General features: G+C 37.8%; 1 protein-coding gene across 1 annotated transcript; it reads left to right on the plus strand.

Annotated features, from left to right (window-relative positions):
* LOC148869572 (D111/G-patch domain-containing protein) lies at nucleotides 1-24,420 on the plus strand. Its single transcript, XM_088967860.1, has 9 exons — nucleotides 1-380; nucleotides 467-939; nucleotides 1,047-1,186; nucleotides 1,320-2,307; nucleotides 10,070-10,161; nucleotides 16,384-16,458; nucleotides 20,306-20,367; nucleotides 22,391-22,460; nucleotides 23,348-24,420. The coding sequence occupies exons 2-9, from the start codon at nucleotides 810-812 to the stop codon at nucleotides 24,251-24,253; spliced, it is 2,463 nt and encodes an 820-aa protein (XP_088823986.1). The 5' UTR covers nucleotides 1-380; nucleotides 467-809; the 3' UTR covers nucleotides 24,254-24,420.
* The last annotated feature ends 483 nt before the right edge of the window (nucleotides 24,421-24,903 follow it).

The following is a 24,903-nucleotide window of genomic DNA, read 5'->3' on the forward strand; positions in this document are numbered from 1 at the left end:
GTAGAAAAGGCCCTCCTCTCCTTTATCGAATACCAAGAAGGTTTTTTTCTGACCCCAAAGTTCAGCATAACTCTAACTGTTATAAGTTAGTTAGGTGGAATTCCTTGAGATTGGAATAATTAAAATTAATTTTGATGCATCCTGTGATAATGGGGGCTTGTGCACCATTGCTACTCTAGCTAAAAACCATTACAAAGCCTATAAACTGGTATTGCCTCCATTAATAAGGCTGAGGCTGGGGCTGCGCGGGAAGCCCATAACTTGGCTATGAATTTCAGGGATTTCCCTCTACATATTGAAGGCGACTCTAGGCTCATGATTTTCTGCATTAACCATGTGACAACGCAAAGGCCATGAACTGAATGAGAAATGCGAGAAAGGTATCACCTAGGCATGTCTACTGGCTAGATTCTGTTTCAATTAATCTTTGTAACCTTCTTTTGCTTTTTTCTTTCTTTCGTTTTAGGGATTTGTGGGGACGTGCTACCCCGTCTTTCTTAGCCACTTTTGGTTTTGTCAGAAAAAAAAAAACCTTGCAATCCCCAAAAGTAGGGAAAAATGAAAAAATCTATACCCGAAGAACCGAGAATTCTTTTGATTGGTTACAAGTGTTTCCCGGTACCATAGTCGAACCCAGTGTCTAGGTGTACGCTTTAACGCCACGTGTCAAGACAAAAAAAGGAAAATTTCTCTTTAGCGGTGGTAATAGAGATCAAGCGATCTCTTTCTTCCCCATATCGTCTCTTTTGTAGAGTTATACCCTGCACCTGCAGATCGGCGGGTGACGTTGAGGTTCGCTAACGTGCGCCATGGGTGGAGGCAAGAGAAGGTTAAGCAGGAAGATCAGTAAGGGAGGAGGCTCTTGTCGAGCTTTCTTCGTTGATGGAGGTTTCTTATCTGAATGGCAGAACGATTCTAATTCGCCCGGTTCTGCCCGAGGTTCTCCTTTCCCTCTTCTTCTTTTCTGAAAACCTAGAACGAGTTCTAGGTTCCATTTTCTTCTCGTCTCTTCTTGTTTTCGATTTCCTTCTATGTGGAACATGCAGGGAAAACCCCAAGGGACAATGGTAAATCTGCATCGAAATCCAGCAAATTTGATAAGCCTGAGGCTTCTGATTCACGGGACGGATCTCGAAAACCGAGTGGAAATTCTTTTGGGTACGAGTATCCAGTTGTTGATGTTGAGGTAAGTTGTTTCCTTTCCTAATCAAAATCCATTCTTTTTCTCCTAATTATATATAGTCTTCAACCGTGAAATGGAATTGAAGTATTTTTACATCTGGCTTGTCTTTGGATTCGTTAATTTTGAATGTTTTCAGGACCTTATGCGATTGGAATCAGGTATTGATGGGAATGTTAAAGGTGGTGATGTAGATGAATCACGTCCCATTATTTTACTTCATTCTAAGGAAACACAAGTTGTCGCCTATGTAGATGAAACGCCTTGCACAAAGTCATGTGGTGGGGATTACACTTACGAATATGGGTCGAATTTTGTGCTGGGAGAGAGCTTTCACAGAGGGTTGGGGTTTGTCAACGAGCCGGAGGAGACACCGACTGGAATTGGGTCTTCCTCGGCGAAGGAGGAAGAGAGAGAAGGGTTAGGATTCAATTCATCCTCCACCGTAAAGGAAACTAATACTTGGAAGAGTTCCAGTCACAAGCAACGTGGTCAAAAGAGTGAAGTTTTTGTATTCGAGGGTTCACCTTCTGAGAGGAATTCTGGTTTTTTGTCTATTGGAGGCATGAAACTATACACGGAGGACATTTCTGATGAGGACGAGGAAAGTGATGAGTTTGTAGATGATGACAGAGATTCAGTTGATGAAGGAAGCTCAGGTTCTTCTGAGGAAAATGACTCAGATGGCTCATCTGGAGGTGATGATTTGGAGGGGATGTCGTCTGCTACTGGTTCTGATGTTGATGAAGAGATTGCAGAAGATTACTTGGAAGGAATTGGTGGAAGCTATGAGTTAATGAATTCCAAGTGGTTGGTGGATCAAGCTTTGGATGTCTCAGATGAAGACGGTTCTTCCAGCAGTCTCAGTGATGAGAGTTTAGAAATGTTTGAAGGGCTTGCTCTGCAAAATTCATCTCAGGAATATGGTATGAAGCCAAGATCAAGAAAAAAGGCTCATCAGGGGTCTGATGGAGCTGGAGCAATGGTCGGTGGGTCACTGATTCGGGATGATCTTTTATTTATGAAGGATTCTAGAAAAATTTTGTCTAAAAAGAAGCATGCTGTTAGGGTTCCACAGACTTGGCCTGTTGAGGGTCAGAAGAGTAAGAAATTCAGAAATGTTCCAGGTAAGCAAGTTTCCTTATCTATTACTATCTCAGATTATGCAATGCCATTGCTCTTCTTTGGATTGTTTTGTTTTTCCATGAGGAAATATGTTTTAGTGTTTGAAGTTTTGATGTGAAGCAGTTTTTGCCTAAACCTTGGGGTGTATGCCCAAAATCCAAATTACCTTTCTTTTTTAATTTTAGTTCATTTAAGTTATTAAAGACTTAAAGTTACCAAATACAGATACACAATATAACAAGTAATAGTAACAATCCTACAATAGCTGCAAAATATTTGTATTCACAATATAGAAAAACAATACTAACAATTTAGAAAAAAATGAGAAGCAATATTAATAACTGAACTGGCAATGACCAAAGAAAAGAAATTCATATGCCATGTCTGAAAGAGTAGATTTCATCTGTAAACAGTACTTTTTTGAACTCTTAGTCTGTGCTTGATTTGAAAGAAAAGGTAGGGATAGGATTCCCTACCTTTCCTTACCTTCTCCTTCAAACCAAACACAAGGTTAGGGATTTCTTTCTGGAATCTTCTTATTGCATATGCAACCAGTTTCTTTCTTTGTGAAAGCTAAAGTGAATATTGACCCAGAAAGAGACTTACCTTGCTTTGACAAATTGGAGATAATTTTTAGAAAATAGTTCTAGGTTTCTATCCTTATTTTCGTGGCAGAACTTTTTCTCATGAAAATTGGGTGGATTCAGCTGAAGAAAATAAGAAAAAGAAAGCTGCTAAAATAAGATTGAAGGTGGTACCAATACAGAAAAAAAAAGGAAAAAGAAAGATTGAGGGTGGGGTCAGGAAGCTACAACACAATATTAACCAAGGACTTTTTTCCTTATGAAAACAAATGAAATATTGACTGAAAAGAAAAGGTTGTTGGCAAGTACTCTCCTCCCTCCTTCCTTTCTACCCCCTTTTGTGGGCTGATGTGCTTGACAAATAATACTGTTTTAACGAGAAGTAAACACATGTGACAGAAAAGAATATATAAAAAGGAAAGTACTTGCCAAATCATCCCTCTCAGGCAGTGGGCCTGGCCCAAGACTCTTACGAAATGGGTGGTCCTCCGACCAAGATAGGCAAGGGGAGGAGCACAATAGAGGCCAAATTGTCCGTCTCAGGCAGGTCAGCAGAGTGCGGATTCCAGAGGCGAGCTAGTAGTAGTGGATAGGCAACGAGATTATCAGAGCGCTAGTGGATAGGCAACAAGATTATCAGAGCGCAGAAGAATAGATAGAAATAAGGCTGCTAGCTACCGTATGCCAACAGACCACAGGCAGAATCTGGACAAAGTTCAAATGGAGAAAGGGTGCCGTTAAATCTGCAAACAAGTGAACAGGAAGGGATTTCTCCTTGGGTTTTATTGAAATTGTTTTCTTTTGGGGAGTTTTTGGGAGTCCGTTTTGAAGGCATGGAGCCAGAGACTGTACAACTGTTAGCAGAGATAAGGAGAAGAGCAATAGAGGAGAAGGGGAGGAAAGGAATGAGAACAGATTGGAGCTATTTAAGTTCTCCTGGGGGTTGAATGATAGAGCTGGGAGCAGTGATTTAAAAGGCGCACCTAGGCGCATAGGTGAGGTGCATTTTAGGGTATGCGCCTTTCCTAGGTCCCAGCTGCAACCCTTTCAAAAGGTGTACACTTGGTGTGCCTAGATGTGCATCTGATGCACCTTGTGCCTCAGCTCAAGCGTGCGCCTTTTGAAAATTTCACGTTTTTTTGCTTTTATTGGACCTAGCGGCTGGGCCAGGCGGACCTCCGTACCACGCCCCTTGAGGCAAGCCCAAACAAGTCCATGTTTGGGGCTTAAATTCTTATTTCTCACACAAAAAATAATGATTTTATAATTCTTAGTTCTCATCCTAATGAAAGATCTTCTTAAAAAGCAATTAAAATTATAAAATCATTATTTTTTGTGTGAGAACTAAAAATTTAAGCCCCAACATGGACTTGTTTGGGCTTGCCTCGAGGGGCGCGGCACAAAGGTGGCTCGTAGAGTCAGGAATGTAATATGTTTTACATCACATTAGCCACTTGAAGTAATGCAATTGAGGAAACAAGAGATTGTGGGTTTTACATGCTTGAAAATGTTTTATATGTTTGATTTTATTTTTAAATTTTTATTTGAATACACTTTACATGTTATGTTTATATATTTTAATTTTAGATAATAGGTTTTTTAAAACATTTATTTTAAAATTTAAGTTTATATTTTTTATTAATATTATGTTTAATATATATTTTTTATTTTTTAGCTTTTTTAGCTTTTATTTTATTTTATTTTATTTTGTATTTTTACGCCGTGCTTCAAAAAGGCGCTTGCCTTGGGCGCAGTGGCCCTTGTGCCTTTTTTGTGCCTTGTGCTTTTATTACATTGGCTGGGATCTCGGCTCAGGGTAATAGAGGGGGTCGAAAAGGAAAGTAAGAGTGGTGGGGCAGGGAGAAAACATTTTAAAGTCTAAGCTTATGGAATGGTTAAAAATATTTCTTGGAACATTAGGTGTTTAAGTTTGGGATGAAGAAGGGTGGTAGTATGGGGGTTCCTAAAAAAGTGGAATCCCATAGTGCTTTGCTTACAACAGATGAAGCTAGAGTTTCTGGATGGAGAGATAGTATGAAGCATTTGGGGGGGGATAGACAATGTGAGTGGGATTTCTTTCTGGCAAGGGGAATAGCTGGAGGGCTATTGTTGGTGTGGGATCCATTGGTGATGGTGGCAAGGGAAGTGGAAAGGGGCAGTTCTCAATTCCTGCCCAGTTTCAAATGGTGGAGGAGGGCTTTAATTGGGCGATGAATGGAGTTTATGGGCCAACAAAAAATGGAAGAAAGCATGGTTTCTGGGAGGAATTGGGGAAGATAAAAGAGTGTTGGGATTTCCTTGGGTGATTGGGGGGATTTCAACACGATTATCATTAGGTTCTTACATGAGAAGAGGGGAGGGCAGTGAAACTACAGGGGAACAAGAGGCTTTGCTCAGTTCATTAGTTGATGGGAGTTGGTGGATTTACCCACTTATTGGGGCAAGCTACACTAGGTCAAACAATCAAAATCAACCCATTCTGGGTTGGATCACTTTGTAGTCTGAACAACCTGGGAAGATTCTTTTCCTTGTCTGTCTTAGGAGGCTTTACTTAAACTGATGTCTGACCATTCCCCTACCCTTCTAGATTGTGGAGGAATCACATTAGTTAAGAACCCTTCTTTTCGGTTTGAGCACATGTGGTTTGAGGAGGAGGGTCTAAGGGAGAAAATGAAAAGGTGGTGGCAGGAGCATCGGGTGGAAGGGTTAGCAAGCCATAAGTTTAGCAGAAAGCTGATTAACTTGAAGACAGAGCTAAAAACTTGGAGCAAGCAAACTTTCAAGGGATGGAAGCAAAAGGAACGTTTGGAGAGAATATAAAGGGTGGATGGGGCCAAAGAGACAAGGGACCTGTTGGGGGAAGAGAAATTTCGGAGGTTCAATCTTCAATGCCAAACGAGGGTTTGACAAAATTTGTTATCAAGAAGAGATTAAGTGGAGACAAAGGTCTAGGTGTCTATGGTTAAAATAGGGAATTAAAACACTTCTTTCATAAATTGACAAGTGGTAGAAGAAGGCATATTTGTATTAAGAGATTAGAGGTAAAGGGGAGGAAAATAGGCTACAAGAGGCTATTGTTAATTATTATCAGGAAGTTTTTAGAGAAAGATGGAGACGGAGGCTCAAACTAGATGGGTTGGACTTCAGACAACTGACTACAGAGGAAGCAAGCTTGCTGGAAGTAGCCTTTACTGAGGAAGAAGTTAGAGGCAATTAATGAGTTGGAAGCAGATAAAGCACTAGGTTCGGATGGTTACACAATGGAATTCTATAAGAGAAGTTGGAGTTACATTGGGGGTGATTTGGTGAAGGTTTTTGAAGAATTTCACATCAACAGTGCACTAGAAAGAAGCCTAAACTCCACCTTCATATCTTTAATCCCAAAAAAGAAAGGAGCAATTGGGCTAAGAGACTTTAGGCCGATCAGTTTGGTAGGAAGTGTTTACAAGATATTAGCAGAAGTACTGGCAAAGAGGTTGATTAGAGTTATGGACCTTCTAATCTCTGAAAGCCAGAATGCATTTGTGGATGGGAGGCAGATTATAGATGGGGTGTTAGTGGCAAATGAGCCGATTGAGTCAAGGTTGAGAAGTGGGGCACTGGGGGTGTTGATGAAAGTGGATTTGGAAAAGGCCTACGTTCATATAAACTGGGGCTTTTTAGACTACACACTAGAGAGATTTAACTTTGGCAAGAAATGGAGGAACTGAATGAAAGTTTGTATAACAACAGTTGGCTTCTCAATCTTGATAAATGGGAAGTCAGTTGGTAGATTGTGCAGCTCGAGAGGACTGAGGCAGGGGGATTCCCTTTCCCCCTTGTTGTTCATTTGTGTTGTGGAGGCTTTAAGTAGAATGGTGCACAGGGCAGTTGAAGGAGGTTTTTTGGAGGGTTTCTGGGTGGGTGAGGAGGGAGGGATGGCAGTGCTACGATATGCAGATGACACTTTGTTTTTTGCTGATGTGTCGAATGAGCAGACGAAGTCCATTCGTATGATTCTCACATGGTTTGAGGTTGTATCAAGGCTCAAGGATAACCTTCATAAGAGTGAACTCATGGCAGTTGGGGAAGGTGCGAATGTGGCACAACTGGCGGTAGTGTGGGCTATAAACTAGGTAAGCTTCCAACAAGGTATTTGGGGATGCCTTTAGGGGAGCAATGCAATGCAAAGAAAATCTGGGAACCCATAGTGGAGAGTGTGGAAAGGAGGTTGGCATCCTGGAAAGTAGGGGTGGCAACAAGCTGATCTTTTCACGAGCTGCTCGAGCTTGGCTCATGAAAAGCTCGGCTCAGCTCGGTTTCAACCGAGCTCGAGCCCAATTCACTAGCTCGATTATGAAACGAGCTGAGCTCAAGCCTACTAGCGCTCGGCTCGCAAGCCGTCTCGAATATACATATATATATTTGATATTTAATATATATAATAAAATTACAGAAAATAAAATATATATAATAAAAATATTATAATGATTAATTATTATAATTCTTAATTTTTTAAATATCAAATAAAAAATATTTTTATATATAATTTTTTATTTTTATAAAATATTTTTTCTCAAAGTCGAGCTCGAGCTGAACTGAGCTCGAGCTCAAGGTTCTGGCTCGAACTGAGCTCGAGCTCAAGCCTTGTAGAATAGTCTTGAGCCAAGCTTGAGCCTCGTACTATTCGGCTTGGCTCGGCTCAAATCCACCTCTATTGGAAAGGAAGATACTTATCAAAGGGAGGGAAGGTGGTTTTAGTTAAAAGTGTTCTTTCCTCCCTTCTCATTGATTTACCTACTATCCCTGTTCCTCATTCCAGCCAACATGGCTAGGATGGTTGAAAAGAAAGTGCAAAATTTCTGTGGGATGGATGGAAGAATGAATTTAAATTGCATATAGTCAATTGATAAAAAAATGATCTAAAAAATTGCATCTAGTCAAGTGGAACAAAGTATGTTGTCCAAAGAAAGCAGAGGGTTTGGGGGTGAGGAAGCTAAGGAAGTTCAATATAGCTTGTCTTGCCAAGTGGCTTTGGAGGTGGAATGAACAACCTAATGCTTTACGGAGAAGGATTATTCTAGCTAAATATGGTGCAGGTGATTCAAACTGGAAACAAATTCTGGACTGATACTTGGTGTGGGGATCATCCTCTTAATCAGAACTACCCTAACCTCTATGAGATTGCTCAAAGTAAATACTGCTTGGTTGCTGAGGCTTCTCTTGGGTAGGAGATACAGCAGTTTGGTGTCCGGTGTTTAGAAGGAATCTAAATGACTGGGAGATTGAGCAGTGGATGGAGATGACACAGCAGCTATCTGGCATAGCTCCTGGATTCATGAGTAGGGATAAGAGAAATTGGAAGTGGGATAAACCAGGAAATTTCTCAGTATGATCCTTCTATAATAAGCTCACGGAGGCAGAGATGGTGGATTACCCAGAAGCTGTAGTGTGGAATACCACAGCCCCTCCAAAAGCTGCTTCTCTATTATGGGTGGCAGTGTTGGGCGAGTGTTTTGACAGTGGAGGTTTTGGCTAGGAGAGGACTGAGTGTGCTGCCTAGCAGGTGCATAATGTGTGGGGAAGCTTCAGAAGATTCAGATCACCTATTGATCCACTGTAGAGCTGCTCGAATCCATTGGGCAAAGTTTTTAGGTCTGTTTTAAGCTCAGTTCGGTTTCTCAGAAAATCTATTAGCAGCGCTGCAGCGTTGGACAATATGGGGGAGTAGGACCAGCTTTAGTGGTTTGGACAATATGGATGGAAGGAAACAAAAGGCTGTTTGGAAATAAGTTTGTCACAAGGAAAATTTATGTAAGGTATTTTGGGGTAGGATGGGTAGGAAGACAAACGATTCAGGAATATACCATATAGCTCTTTTTGTAATTCTGGAGCTCTTTTTTGTATCTATGCACACAGGGTGTACAATTTAGAAGATGTACAGTTCTTGATTGGGCACTGCACAGCTCCTTGTCATGCAGATATGGTTTTGCCTTTTGTCTAATATATTACTTGAAAAAAAAAAGAATATACAAGAAGGAAGGTTACTAGGTAAAAATGTTCAAACATATTTTGTTGGATAAGATTGTTTTACTTAAAGGATTATTAAATTAATTTTACAAAAAGGAAGGTTCTTGGGTGCTTGCTTAGAAAATCTGTATAGTGATAGGATTCCTCCTTTGTAATCTTTGGGGTTCTCCCCTTCTTTGTACATCCTCTCATGTACTCTCTTTTATTTGTAATGAAATCTGGTTAAACTTTTCTCAAAAAAATGGAGTTCAAGATTTTTACATAAAAAAGAATATGAAAGCACACATGAAAATTTAAATTGTCTGGTAAGATTATCAATGTCTTGTGGAAAAATGAAAGAAAATCTCTTTTATTGAGATTTTCTGAAAGGGAAATTTCTGAACAAAAATGATTACAGAAGATTGATGATCAAATGGAAAGATCTGTGATTGTTTATGTTGATTTGATGTGGATCCAATGAAAGATCATGTTTTTTATTCAAGGTTCAAAATTTTGATACATTTCGGGCATTATCAGCCAATACGTATCGTATTAGTGGCCTCCTAATACGCCCCTACAGGGGGTGTTTCAGGGTCTGACCTGGTTCAGGGGGTAGACGGGCCTTAAACTGACCCCTCTAAACCAGTTTGAAAAAAAAAATAAAAATAAAAAAAGCAAGCCAAGATACAGTTTGAATCTTGATTTTATTTATTGAGATGATGCAAGGGTGGGTACAAGTTCTTCACTTTCTGCTTCTGGATTTAATGGTGCTTTTGTACCAACCATTTGCTAAGAATAACAACAATTGGAAGGAAAAATGGAAAAGAACAAAAACTTTATATTAATTATTCACTTCTTCCTTAAACTTTCACATAGCCAAACAAGGTGTATTCATCCAACTCAAGGCCTGAGTTGTGGAAAGAACTGTCTATCTGATGGCAGTAGATAGTGTAATTTGGTCAGCAAACAAGCTGACCTGATGTCAGCAAATTGTCCAAGGTCTGGGATCCATACAGCCTGGTCTGATTGCGATGGCATGCTTGATCTGATCCAACCATTGAATATCTTGCTTTACACTTTGCCATTATTGCAATTGTTGTTTGGAGAATTTCTTGAAATTTATTGATCAAAAGATTCAATTATCAAATACCTAGTCTATGACATTTAGATGCATTTTCCACATTTGATTCAGGTGCAAAAAAGAAACATAGAAAAGAAACAATTGCACTAAAGCGTCGAGAGAGAATGATGCGCCGCGGTGTTGATCTTGAACAAATAAATTCAGTAAGAAGCGTTGCTTTATGATTTTTTTTTTCTGAGTGCATAGTTATTGATGATTTTGGATGTATTTTGTTCTTTCTGTACATTTTACTTTTGATTGATCTAGAGCTTAATTCAAAATTTACTTATATAATTTGACAAGCATGTTGCATTCCATCTCTTTATGGTTTTAAATTTGTCATACCCTTAATTATATGGTTGTATGTAAAGGTCAAAGTATCATATTGATTTTCAGGGTCATCGATGTGCTAATACAGCAGAGTTGGGTTGTTTCAATTGTTTTATATGTTAAATGGCGATGTGATGAATACTGTTAAATTGTCAAATAAAAACAATTATACAGAGAAAAAATATCGGTCTATCAAAACTCTCGATATGTCAATTTCTTGTATTGAGGGTATTCATACTTTGAACCTTGGTTATATATAATAATACAAGTCGGCTAATTGGGTGATTTAATTGTCTTGTGTGGTTTGTAGGGTTTTTAAACAGCCGTATGTTTGTAAGATTTCTTGTAATTGTTATCTTATGATGTTGAATGTGCAAGGAGTGATTTATTGCTTATTTGAGCTGTGGTCTCTTGAGCTTGATCAAGGTTTTGCTAGTCAAACCTTTTCGTTTAGATAAAGAAGGCCATAACCAAATGTTGGTCCCAACTATCTGGTGTCTTGGGAGGGGTGAACTGGATACAGTCCTAATCTTTTGGTGTTTTTTCGCACAAAGTGGCCTCTCTCAGACTTGAATCCGTTTTCTCACGCTTGATAGAGATTTTACCATTACAGCAAGTAACAGCCCCTAAATCTTTTTGTTTAGGTCCATTATTGCTTTTTCTTTTCTTTTTTGTTTGGGAGGTGTTTTTAATGTTATTTTCCTTTAACTAAAGTAAACTTTAAGCTCTGTCTTAGAGGCTACAGTGAAAGTGAAACAATGGCAAGATGAATTTATTCCATTTATTGTTCATGGCATTTCCATTCCTTGCCTTTTGGAAATGAACTCAATTGAAATAATATTTTTTTTGTGCTATATTCTATAGATATTGGGCCCGTTTGGTGCGTCTTTTTTGGGAAGATCTTCTGGTAGCTTTGATAGTTAAAAGACGCATTGAGCTTTTGCATGAATATCTGAGCAGCCTGAAGCACATTTGGTAGACACACGTCTTTCCGTGTCTTTCCGTGCGAGAATAAAACGCGAAAGACGTGAAAAGCTTCATTTAGAGCTTCCCGAAATCAGCCCAAAATGGGCTTTTCGTGTCTTTTCGACGCTCCAGCTTTTGGCGGCCAGATCTTCCGCGCACCAAACGGAAGTAGGCCGAAAATCAGTCTGCTTGGCTTATAAACAGCCGAAAGGCCGTGCGGAAAGACGCGCCAAACGGGTCCATTGTTTTCAAAATGAGATCATTTTAGGAATTGAAGAAAAATTGTATTCAAAATCATTGGTCAATTACTTGGACCCCAACTTAAAAATGGACAGGAGAACCTTCCCCACTCTGTCACTTGTAGTCCAAATTTGAGGTTTCAATACTTGGGCTTGGTCTTGCTGTTATCGGAAACGTTATTCCATTACCTATTCAACAAGCCTTGTATTGTATGATTTGAACATATCCCAAATGAGTTATGGGCCTTAGTTCTGTTAGAGAGGTTTTCCATTACTCATTCAACAAGCTTGTTATGAAGGATCATTACAAAAATGAGTTATGGGACCCTCTCTCTCCGCTCTTATTCACTCTAGTAGCAGAAGTGCTAGGAATTCTTTTCTGGAGAGCAGATTTAAGGGGTTTGGTGGGAGGTTGGAGAGTGGGAAGAGAAGGAGTGCCTATTACTCATTTGCAATTTGCCGATGATACTGTCCTATTCTGTAAGGGAGGTGATCTAAGTTGGGTGAGGAATATGTAGGAGGTGATACAAGTCTTTGAGAAAATGACAAATCTGAAAGTTAACTTCAATAAGACTTGTGTGGTAGATATCAACATGGAAGATGAAGAAGTAATTGAATGTGCAACAATATTGGGTTGTGACTTGTGAGGTATGTCAGTGGCCTATGAATTATTTGGGTTTACCTCTAGGGGACAACCCTAGAAGCGTGACTTTTTGGAACCTGGTGGTGGATAGATTCTCAAAAAGGCTTGCCTCTTGGAAAAGGAAATATCTATCGATGGGCGGAAGAATTACATTGATCAAATCAACATTGCAAATCTGCCAGTCTATTTTCTTTCAGTCTTTAGGATGCCTGTAGGGATTTGTAGAAGGCTGGAGAAGATAACGAGGGATTTCTTATGGGAACCAGGAGAGGAAAAGAGGGATCATAGGGTGAGATGGGAAATGGTGATTAGAAGTAAGGAGCTAGGGGGTCTAGGAATTGGGAACATTTGGAACCTTGTTGGGTAAGTGGTTATGGAGATTTCAGGTGGATCAAGACAAACTGTGGACAAAAGTGATTAAGAGCATTTATGGGCTGACGGTAGATGACTGGGACGAAGGAATTTCGGCTAGAGCATCAGCAACAGCACCTTGGAAAGCCATCTATGCCATTCTTCCTTGTTTTTCACCCTTTGTCAAGTATAATTTGTGTTCTGGACATATGGTAACGTTCTGGGAACATGTGTGGGTGGGGAAGACACCACTTAAGGATCAATCCCCTTCCCTGTTCTCCCTTTCTAGGTACAAAAACATAACTACCTCATCTTTAGTTTCTTCTGTTGGCCGAGGACATCAGCTTAATTGGGATTTGGGTTTCAGACGAGGTCTCAGAGAATCTGAGATGTAGTTGGTGTGGTCCCCACTGAAGCTTCGAGAACCCCCTATTTGGTAATGCTGTCCATTTATTCATCCTAATAAAATATCTTCTTAAAAGCAATTAAAACTATAAAATCTTTATTTTTTGTGTGAAAACTCAGAATTTAAGACCCTAACATGGGCTTGTTTGGGCTTGCCTCGAGGGACGTGGCACAAAGGCAGCTCGTAGAATTAGGAATGTAATATGTCACATTAGCCTTTTGATTTAATTAAGAAAAAAGAGATTGTGGGTTTTATATGCTCGAAAATGTTTTATATGTTTGATTTCATTTTTAAATTCTCATTTGAATATGCTTTACATATTATATTTATGTATTTTAGTTTTAGATAGTAGGTTTTTTAAAACATTAATTTTAAAATTTAAGTTTATATTTTTATTAATATTATGTTTTATAATTTTTTGTTTTTTTTTTTGTTTTTTTTTGAAAAATTTGACTTTTTTTTTGGATTTTGGATTTTCTTTAATTGTGCCTTGCCTCAAAAAGGTGCGCGCTTCGCCTTGTGCCTTGTGCCTCAAGCACAAAATGGCCCTTGTGCCTTTCGCTTTCTAAACACTGGTGGTCCTTGATGTACTTCAAAAGGTTTTCTTAGAACCATCAAAGGGGGATTCCCGAATTTGGACCCTTTCCTCTTCTGGCTCTTTCACTTGTGCCTCCTTTTTCAATGCCCTGACCCATTCTTCTCTTACTCTTACCTTTCCCTTCCCTTTTAAAGAAGTGTGGGGAAGACTAGTCCCACCTGGGGTTGGAGCACTCTGTTGGGAAATAGCTTTGGAAAGAATTAATACTTGTGACCATCTTCTAAAAAAGAAACCTTTTTGGTGCTTGTCCCCACACTGGTGTACCCTTTGTAAAGCCGATGGTGAGTCTTGCTCTCATTTACTTATTATCCTACCCTTTTATTTCATCTATTTGGGAGTGGTTTCTCTCTTTATTTGGTTGTAGGTGGCTCCCCCATCAATCATTCAAAGCCTCTTCACCTATTCAATTGGTAGCTGGATCAAAAAGAGGGGAAAAATCTTGTGGAGGTGCACTTGGCAGGAAATAGCAGGGACACAATTATAGAAGTGGTTTCTTTGAGGGTAGCACAATGGGTAAAAACAATGAACCTATTTGAGGATACTTCAATAGAGACCATCATGAGCAATTGACAGGAAATAGCAGTCTTGGCTCCTAGCAGAATCAATGTCCAGCTCCCCCCGATGGAAGATTTGATCAAACTCAACTTTGATGGGAGCAGTGAAGGAAATCCAGGGCCATTAGGGGTTGGTGGTGTGCTCAGAACAAAGGCAGGTTCAGTTATAGCCCTTTTTCAGGACCAATTGGAGTTGAAGATTCATTGAGAGCAGAAATTCTTTCCCTCTTGGAGGGGGTAAAAAGGGCTAAGGAGTTGAATATAAATAGGTTGATTATTGAAGGAGATTCGCAAGTGGTAACTGGCTGGATAGAGAAGGCAAACGATGGGTTATGGGCATACATTAATGAACGAAGGCATTTCAAGTGGCTAACCCAAGTCCCAAGGAATGGATGTGCATGTCCGGTGGGTTAAAAGATGTGCTAATTCATTTGCAGATGCTTTGGCCAAACAGGGGGTGGGAAGAAGTCAATTGTTTTGGGCTACTCTGTAAATTTCCTTTTGGGGGTGTGGTAAGAGGGTTTACCTCCCCCAACCATTGTATTTTAAACTTTTTTTAAATGAATGAAAGCTTTCTGTTACTGATAAAAAAAATCATTACCGAAATGTTGATCCTAGATATGTAGGGTCTGGGCCTCTTGGGAAGGGTGAATTGGATATGGATCTAACCTTTGGCAAATTTTGCACAAAGTAGCCATTCACATGTGGTTTGAACATGAACTGATTGAGTTATGGGCTTTATAGCTGATTTTTGTACATCTGGTTCTATGATTGAGATTTACCATTGGGTTATCTGGATTCGTGAATAGATTCTTGTTGGTTTAAGATTAATTTTGATAAAAAGTTATTACTGGAGAGCATCCATTCCTTGGATGTGATTGATGTTTATGCAAAGGGTTGTTTTTGTGGAAATCTTTTGTGAAGAATGAATGCACTGGTTGGAGACAAAGGTTCCAAAACCACTTTTATTTATAAAAAAAGAGTTAAGATTATGATCTAGCTCATTTTTTTGGAATTTGTTTTTTTTGGTTTTCTTACTATTTTATCCTTATAAATGGATTAGTTTTTAACTTTGAAAAAAAATAATGAATTAAGAATTTTTTGGAATGTCTTTTACTAATTAGTGTTCTGCATTCTTTTCCTATGGGTATATCTTGAGATTTTATTGGTCTTGAGAATATAGAAATAAGTTTGTTCAGGTTCATACTATTGTTGTACAAGGGGTTATGGAGTTTAGAATAAAAGTTTACCTTTAGCTTGTTTTCTTTTATTTAGAGTTTATGCCAGACCTTTACAAGGTGCCATGCTTTCTCTCTAGGTGGAATGCCTAGAAAACCTTCTATTCTTGGTGAGGTACTTTAGGATACTTACTACTTAGTTGTTTGTGCTGGATCTAAAGCACAAGGAAACAGGGCTCAATGATCTAATTTTGGCACTATAACTTTTCTCTTTTTCGTTTTGTAATTTGGTCACCTCTTTCTCTGATCGGCAACAACAATCAATTGGGATTTATTGATACCAGTAGCAGGGGGAAAACATAGATCTTATTTTCCATAGTTTTGAGACCAGTAAACTCAAATTGACCCAAACCAGTGTTAAATCCTGTAATTTTTTACTCTACACCAATGAGATGATTGCCAGCATACCAAGGATTAATTTGTTGTTCAAGGGTTTCAGTAAGAACTGAACTTCTATTAGTGCTCCTGGGTCTTCGACTATTATTATTCATGCTATATTGGAAGATGATTATTAAGGGGGATTCACAGGTTAGATTTAATGAATGAGTAGAAGATTGAGAGGACCTATCTGTCAACTATTATACCTGGATACTTATACCTGGGATGATAGTCTGTTTGAGGATGATACCTCGTCACCTGATAGGCTGATTGGTGGTATTTTATTCTCTTCTAATGAAATATATTTTTACCATAAAAAACCTGGGATCTCTAATGAAGACAGATTTGGTCTTGTTCCATGATCTAATTTGTGACTTCTTGCATGAACTTGTAACTTACATCCATTGGCACTATGTTTTCACAAGACAGTTTGATCCTTCTGTGTCACTTGATCTATCTCTTCTTTGTATTATAACATTAACCAGTGATCTATGGCCCTATGTTGTCACACAACAAGTTGCTCCTTCTATGTCACTTAACTAGATTTATATTTTCATCCTTTGCATGAGAAACCAGTAATTTTTTAGCTTGCTTTACTAGTTCTAATTGTAAGTTGCATTATGCTTGTTTTGGTGGATGCACATTCTTGAATAGCTAACAGTTGTGTGCTTTTAACTTTGTAGAAATTAAGGCAGATGGTCCTGAATGAGGTTGACATATTATCATTCCTACCAATGCATTCACATGATTGTTCCCAGGTACTTCTCAACTAGAACCTGTGTAGGATATATGACCAAAAGCCACATGGTTAATGCTTGTATTTGTTGTTTGGTTTTCATGATCTAGAATTAGGTTAAGACAGATCCTATATAGACTACAAGGTTCCCTAGGTTCTATTAAACTGAAGAATTAACACGGCAAGATTAGTTTAGCAAAAAAAAGGTGAGATTAGAAATTCCATTACAAATGTCCATGTAACGTTTTATTTGGCATTGTTAGTTTCAAAACTTTTGATTGTTTAGTTAGTTTTAAAACATTTGTTGCTTGTGGTATTTCATCTTCTATCATCTAAGCCTTGTCACAACAATACAGGACATTTGTTCTATGCTTTATCAAAGTAAAGAAGTGCTTCAGAAATGCATCATATTGCAAGGATTTATCTGGTTGAGGGTGGGCCTTGGTGCAATAGCTAGATTGCTCTATTGCAACCTGGGTGAACAGAGTTCAAATTTTGGAAACAGCCTCTCTATGTCTGCTGGGCTAAGGCTGTGCACATCTCTCCTACCCAGACCCTGCATTGGTGAGAGCATTGTGGATTTGGCTGCCCTTTTTTATCTAGTTACTAGCGGGCCCCCGTGCAATGCATAGAATTGGACTTAAAACTTATCGTTCTATGGAGCTACATTACCTAGGGGTAGGGATGGCAATTTTCTCCATCCCCGCCAAGTACTTGGCTTCCCCAATCAGGCTGGGATGGAATGGAGAATTGCCTTAGTGGAGATAGGGTGGGGATGGAATTAATAGGAATACCTGATTGGGGACGCCGGGAGAGGGAGTGAAGTCCACACCCTATCCCAACCCCGACTATATATATTAAATATGTGTATATATTATATTAAATATATAATATTATTTATGTTATTTATAATATTATTTATATTATATATCAAAATATATTTAAAATTCTATTTGCATTTTATTTTTACCTTTATTTTATATAAATACCCTTCTAAAAACAAACTTTTAATTACAAAATTCAGGGATTCAGGTCCCTGATGGGGAAGCCCTCTTTGTTGAGGACCGGGGATGCAGGCTAAACTTTTTGACAGGGACTAATATATGAATAATATATTATTTATATTATATATTATCAAAATATATTTAAAATATTATTTGCATTTTATTTTTACCTTTATTTTAAATAAATACCTTTCTAAAAACAAACTTTTAATTAAAATTTCAGGGATTCAGGTCCCTGATGGGAAACCCTCTCTGTTGAGGACCGGGGATGCAGGCTAGAATTTTTGACAGGGACTAATTTAAAACTCGAGGTCGGGATTGGGAGTATGATCCCCACCCCAAACTGGTCCATTGCCGTTCCTACCCTGGGGGTCATCCCCTAAACCTATATCACCCCGCAAACCCATAAATATAGTTCCATTAATTATGGTAATTATAAATGTAGTATCCAATACTTACGGAAATTATTAAAAATTTCCAATTATTTATTTGAAAAATTGGAAGTTTTATAATTTAAGTTTCACTAAATTAACAAAATCACTAATTATTGCTCAAAAGTTATAGTAAATATCAAAATTACTGAAAATATAAAAATAAATTTATATTTATTGAAATTAATTTTCCACTAAAAAATTACTGAAAACTTTTAACTATTGTTTGGTGATATTTATGGTTTGAACCTTCTTAGGCATGTCTTCTTCTATGTCTCTAATAACACAAGTGGTCTTGATTGTGTTGATAATAATTTTGCTTTGTGAACATAATGGTGATTCTTTTATATTGATAAAAAAAATTTAGTGGTGATTTTTCTTGTTGGATGTGACACTTCAATTAAGCTGTTGGTTCTAAGCCATCATTCATTTAGTCTATTTGTTTTTGGTTTTTCATCAGCAAGACAAATGCCACTACTGCTATCACTAAATCAAACTCTTTAATGTTTCTATTGTATTCTCATATTTAGTTTAAGGGTAAAATACAAAGAATTACCCTGTACTTTGGGGATAGTGACACTTAGGTCCCGACACTTTCATTTGTGGCAGGGAGCTACCCTCTACTTTTGATTCCAGTACTCTGCTCCCGCTGTTATAGTATTCCATCAGTTTTGAATTTTGATGAGACCATCTACCCTCTCTTTTTGTTGCATCTCCAAAACCCAGGTTTTGAACTTTTTGTATCCTTTTTTTTTTCTTTTTTCTTATCATTTGCTTAAGAGAGACAAAGGAGAGTTGAAAAAGGTAGAACATCTGCCAACCAACAATAAAGGAGAGGGTAAAATGGTCTCATAAAAAGAAGTGTGCAGAGTGTTGATGGGAGCAGAGTGCAGTGTTGGAATCTGAAAATATAGGGTAACTCTCTGTTGCAAATGAAAGTTCGGGGACCTAAATGTCAATACCTCCAAAGTACAGGGTAGTTCTTTGTATTTTGTCCTTAGTTTAATGTATTTCCTGGGGGTAACTCTATCTACTGTTGAGTGGGTTGGTGAGTTTTGAAGTTTTATTGTATGCAGCCTAGTGCTTTAAAAGCAATACTAGAGCCTGAGGTGTAAGGTGCAAGGTCAGGAGTGAGGTGCCACTTTTTCAATAGAACTAAAAACGGAAACTTAATATACAAGAATATGCAAGTCTAAATTTTGAAAGAAATAATATATTTCAGAAAACCTATTAACTTAATTGAATATATTTTAGAAAACCTGTTATTAATATAAGGATTATATTCAATTATCAAAAAATATAAGGATTATAGCCTTGTGTTCAAGTTCTATTATAGGCTAAACTGTTCAATCCTAAACATCATATCATCATAGAACATAATATATTACCTAATCAACATCAAATTTAAGTTTAGTTCATTATAACATGGCAATGAGCCAGGTAAGGTGCACTGGGGGCATAGATGAGGCATGCTGTGTACCCCTCAAAATGAGCATTACACCTTTTAAACATTGCTGCTGCCCTGTTCTGGGGTCAAGGGGTTCTTGTTCTGCTAATGTGCTTATCTTTGATTATGAATTGATAAATTCATTGTTGACAATAAAAAAGATTTAGTACTTTCTCTGCCTCTCTCTCTCTCTCTCTCACACACACACACACACACACACATGCACAGAGACACCACAGTTTTCAAGGTGCCAAGGCAACAGGGGTGTGCCTTGTCGCCTAGGCAGGCGCCTGGGCAATGGACTTTCTTAATTAAAGAAAATATATCCTAGGGTAGTTCCCTATTCCATAACCATATTTCCTTAATAATTATCCATAATTTTCATAAGAAAAGCATATATTTCATGTTCAAGTATAGAAAATCAACATATTCATGAGAAGAAAGAGAAGAAAATAAAAAAAAAAAGGGGGCTGAACCCCTATTTTTGTTATAGGAAAAGAAGAAAAGAAAAGGTGAAATAAGAAGAAGAAAATGTGTTGATTAAACAAAATTTTTAGTTCTTCCTTACTGGTTCAGGTTTTGAAGTCTTTGAGGGTTCAATACAGCAGTTAACAATGTTTGTGTTGATTAAACCCTAAAAAAAATAAGAAAATAATAAAAAGAATTCTTATATAAACACACAAAACGAATATTTTAGTTTAATAATGTCTATTTATAATTATAATCTAAAAATTAAGCATATAAAAGTATTTTATAACACAACATACAAAACTGCTTGGTTTTTAGGTGAGGCGAGCCTCCAAGGGCGCCTTGTTGCCTAGGACAATTATGAGAGACTTGTGTTGACTCACAAAACATATATAGTAGCTTATTCTTTTTTTTTTTAAAATTTTCTGTTTTGTTTTCTTTGCCGTATCTATTAAAATATTCTCTGTTCTTTTTATCAATCTTATAGTTTAGTATATAATTGTTACTGAATATTTTTAGGTACAAAAGCTGGCATCAATTTATCGCTTACGAAGTGGTTGTCAAGGTGCTGGCAAGAAGAGGTATTAAACCATTGTTCTTTTTCCCCCTCTTTTCATAGTTATTTTCCTTGATTCAGAGAATATTGTTGTTTGTAGTGCTATTACTCAACTCACTATGTTTGATCTATTTGTTGATCTAAGGTTTCTTCCACCTAGATTTGTTACTTTGGATGTGTTGTAGTTGGAGACATTCTCTCAAACTTGGGGAATGATAGGCCTCTGCTGAAAAAAAGTAGGGTTTATCTTTCCTTTTAAAACAAGGGGTTTTGTAAAAATGGGCCTAATAGAATTAATGGAAGATAGGGTTACAAAGTAACATATAATAATGACTCCCAGTTGGCAAATGAAAAATCCTGTTTCTGGCGTCATGGTTGATTTCTTCAGTCATGTTAGTTGATTGTGGCTTGGTTATCCTTCTACCTCTTTTCAATTTTCTTCATTAAAGGTGTTTGATTTCGTCTGAAGTACATATTAGAAAAGAAAACAGAGGGAAGAAGAAAGCATGCTGAACCCTTGATCAAATAACTTTTCATACGTGAAGTTTTGAACTAAGAACTAAAAACGGAAATGTGACCATCCTTCTGAAAAATGTCCTCGGTAATGTACAATTACTTGGTTGGGTTGGAGATGGGACTGAATCATTACAAAAATAACCATCATTAACCTGAAATTTATCTTCTTCACCCCATCCCCACAAAAGGATCTCAAAAAGTTTAGATTCTTTTACATGTTAAGCAATCTTTGCAAGGATCCTGAAAAATCTATTAGAGGGGCATAATACAACTTAATCACAGGATTATGAATTGAATCTATTACTATTAAAGATTGTTGCTAAACTAGGCTTATTCTAATGCAGTTTTTCCCACCCATTTTCCTGGATCCTCAGAGTTTTGCAAATTTTCCCCAACTATCAATGATATTTGGTAATAAGAACGTGGACAATGGAGAAAACCCATACAAACAACATAAAAAAATATCACTCTGGACCCAATAAAAAAAAAATCCCTCAGTGCACTCCGTAATCCAACTTCAATAAAAAAAAAGAAAAAACAGCCATGTAAAAACAAGATCCTGAATAATGCCATGAGACCTACTAAACCCCAAAGAAACAGCCAGCGGACTTACCCCTACAGTGCACTGAACAGACTGCTGATTTGTTTTGATTTATTTAACCTTATTGAAAGAATAAAACCAAGACAGTGCCAGTAGTTCTATTACATGATTATCTTTTTTGTCAATCTATCTGGGGTAACTTGCTGGGCAGAGTTAGCATGTAATGGTTAATGCCCTAGAAGTGTTGCCCCAAATACTACTGAAAGGACTAGGGAGCTTAGAAATGCTTAATTGACATGATACACTTCTACTGAATTGCTTTTGTTTTACCTGTATTTTTTCCCTAAGGTGTTTCTGCACGTTCCCTGCAAACTTTGGACTAGTGTTGAAATGTAGTTGTATTCATCTCTGTTTCACTTGAGAACCATGAAGCTAATAATAGCATTATTTGTTCTTGTTCCTTCCAATGATCAGATAAATACAGTACTAAAAATTAGAATCAAGAAGAATTGACACATAAGGGAAATCATAATTTTCTTCCCCCTCCACTCTCTTTTATTATCATTCTCCTTTAAAGTGATCATTTTTTTTTTATTTTTTATTTTTTTATTTTCAGGGGTTGGAATATTGTTTGCTGCACCTGAATGCGGTTTAAGATTAGACATGTAAATTAACTCATTTACTTTGTCAGTCAGGAACTTATGAACATGATAAAGGTCTACGAGTTGTACATACTCAAGACTGTCAAATTTACTAGTCTCGGTGTTTTGCATGTTGAGGTTTATCAGGATATGCCCCTTGATAACTTGATAACCTCTGTGGCTTTAATCAGCCATTTCCAGCAGTTTTAGACGTGGAACTTGTGATATTGTGCTAATAGTTTTGTCCACCACCCATTCTTTGCAAATAGTACATATGAGGGTACACAGTGACAGTGAACTTTATGGTTAATCTTTATTATTGGAATGACTTTTTTTTACCCCACTTTCAGATTTGTCACAGTTACACGAACTGGGCATACTTGCTTGCCATCTTCAGCTGATAAACTCCGCTTGGAAAAGGTATCTGTATTCTACATATCTGATGAACTTTCTTTGATTTGTTGATCAAGTGTACATGTCTAACCTGTTCCAATCCCATTACTCTTGTTAACAAATATTTTTAATTGCATATATCATATTTTTTATTCTTTTTATTGTCTTGCCAAAACATTATTCTATGTAGCATTCAAAGGGACACAAATGCACCTCCGTTCAATACTGATACAGGTTATTCGACAGTAAAATTACGAATGTTGTAAAAATAGTAGTTAAAATAAAACATACATGCTAATAACTCGAGCTCATATGGAAGTTTTGGTGTCTCTGATACGTCTAGTGTCTGATTGCCAGATTTCAGAAAACTGAATACCCTTGTTATAGAGGCCATTCCCTTATAATGCTTCTTTCTCTTCTAAGATAACAATTCTGAGAAAGGTAAGTCTGCAAAATACAAAATAAAAAAAAGGCAGATAAAATAACCCAGAAATTTCACTAGGCTTCTCTAGGAATCAGCACCTAGAGGAACTATTAGGAATTAGCACCTAATAGCTTCTTGAAGGAATCAGGACCGTGAAAAAATAGGCATTGGGCTAGACCTGAGATTTAAAAAGGTGTGGCATTTTGCATTGCCACAAAGCCTTTTGGGTTTGGTTCCACAGTTGAAATCCAAACATGTTATGTCACCTGGATTGTGGATTGTAATGATAAGATTAGTAAGTAAAAGGTGGTTAAAGTGATTTAAATTGAATTGTGGCCACTTAGAAGTTGAAAACATGAACACATGCATAGATACACATCTTTTGTTAAAAATATATTGATATCAAATACATTTTTGGATAGACTTGATTCTCTTAATTTCCAGTTGGTCTCAAAATGTTAAGACCTTTATTGTTTATCATGAATTTCAGCTACTGGGAGTTGGGGACGAGTATGGTGATTTTGCAGTCAATGAAGAACCTAAAACAGTGGAGAGAAGCAGAACTAAAAAGGTCACGAAGTTGAGTGGTTCAAGTCCACCAGGATCACATCAGTCTTTTCCAAGGAAGTCAAAGAAGTTGGCCAACTACCTCGGCAGCAATGAGTCAAGTGGGAGGAAGCGTACCGGGAGACGAGGCCCCTTGTATGCCAATCAACCAGTGTCGTTTATCTCAAGTGGAGTCATGCGGGTTGATGTTGTGGAGGAGATTACGACCCCTGAATCAAATAAGAATAACAGCTCTATTGAAAGCGAGGATGTCTCAAACTCCTCCAAGTTAGGATCATTTGAGATGCATACAAGGGGATTTGGATCAAAGATGATGGCTAAGATGGGATTTGTTGAAGGGGGAGGGCTGGGAAAAGATGGCCAAGGAATGGTGGAGCCTATAGAAGCTATTAAACGTCCCAAATCACTAGGATTAGGTGTGAACTTTTCAAAGACCGATGATGACACTGTCAGATCCAAACCTGAACAATTTAGGGCTTTTGAGAAGCACACGAAAGGGTTTGGGTCAAAGATGATGGCAAAGATGGGATTTGTTGAAGGGGGAGGGCTGGGAAAAGATGGCCAAGGAATGGTGGAGCCTATAGAAGCTATGAAACGTCCCAAATCACTAGGATTAGGTGTGAACTTTTCAAAAACCGATGATGACACTGTCAGATCCAAACCTGAACAATTTAGGGCTTTTGAGAAGCACACGAAAGGGTTTGGGTCAAAGATGATGGCAAAGATGGGCTTCGTCGAGGGCATGGGCTTGGGCAGAGATTCACAAGGTATGGTTAACCCATTGGTTGCAGTCAGGCTTCCAAAATCCCGAGGATTGGGTGCCAAATGATAGATGCAATTTTGATTAATCCTAGTTAATCTCTGTAATAACTAATCCGTTTCTAGCAATCAACTCTCATTTGTACATGAATATCAGCAATGCCACTTTCACAATGGCAATTCACTTGAGATTATTATTCTTATTTTGATGAATCAAGGAAGAAAGAGCTACACAAACCTGGTGTTGCGCATCTTAGAAATTATCAAAATGGAGACGAGTTCCTTTTTTTTTTTTTTTTTTTTTTAATTTTAGAAATATCACTCCGGGTGGTTATTTTTCTGTTACTTTCACTCATTGGATGGAAGCTGGAGTTATTTGGCTTATCTGTTTGCTAGGACTCTACGTTCTGATGAAAGGGCCCAACAGTACTCTTATCACCAGGGGGTGTTGATTGGACTGGATGTCGTAAGTCCAGTATAAATGGACCAGGTCCAGTCCAATCCAACCCAATGAATGTTTTTGACCGATTTGGACTGGTCCAATTCAATATCTGGACCGTCCAATCGGATCAAATTCATTTTGATTTAGATTGGTTTCAACCTAAACCCGGTCCATTGCTACATATATCCTTATCTTATATCAATGGATCAGATATTGGCTTAATCCAATCCAATATAATATAAATTTGTTACGGACGACCAGGTCTATTCCAATCTAAT

The sequence above is a fragment of the Nelumbo lutea genome, chromosome 2 (assembly GCF_056320005.1).
Source record: "Nelumbo lutea isolate HS-2025 chromosome 2, American lotus-T2T, whole genome shotgun sequence".
In the NCBI taxonomy this organism is placed as follows: Eukaryota; Viridiplantae; Streptophyta; class Magnoliopsida; order Proteales; family Nelumbonaceae; genus Nelumbo; species Nelumbo lutea.

What these genes read in the sequence shown, in the direction of transcription:
- LOC148869572 (XM_088967860.1), top strand. Translation starts at nt 810, where the DNA reads ATGGGTGGAGGCAAGAGAAGGTTAAGCAGGAAGATCAGTAAGGGAGGA. An exon ending in GAAATTCAGAAATGTTCCAG is followed by an intron (nt 2,308 to 10,069) that starts GTAAGCAAGTTT and finishes CATTTGATTCAG; the next exon opens with GTGCAAAAAAGAAACATAGA. An exon ending in ATAAACTCCGCTTGGAAAAG is followed by an intron (nt 22,461 to 23,347) that starts GTATCTGTATTC and finishes CATGAATTTCAG; the next exon opens with CTACTGGGAGTTGGGGACGA.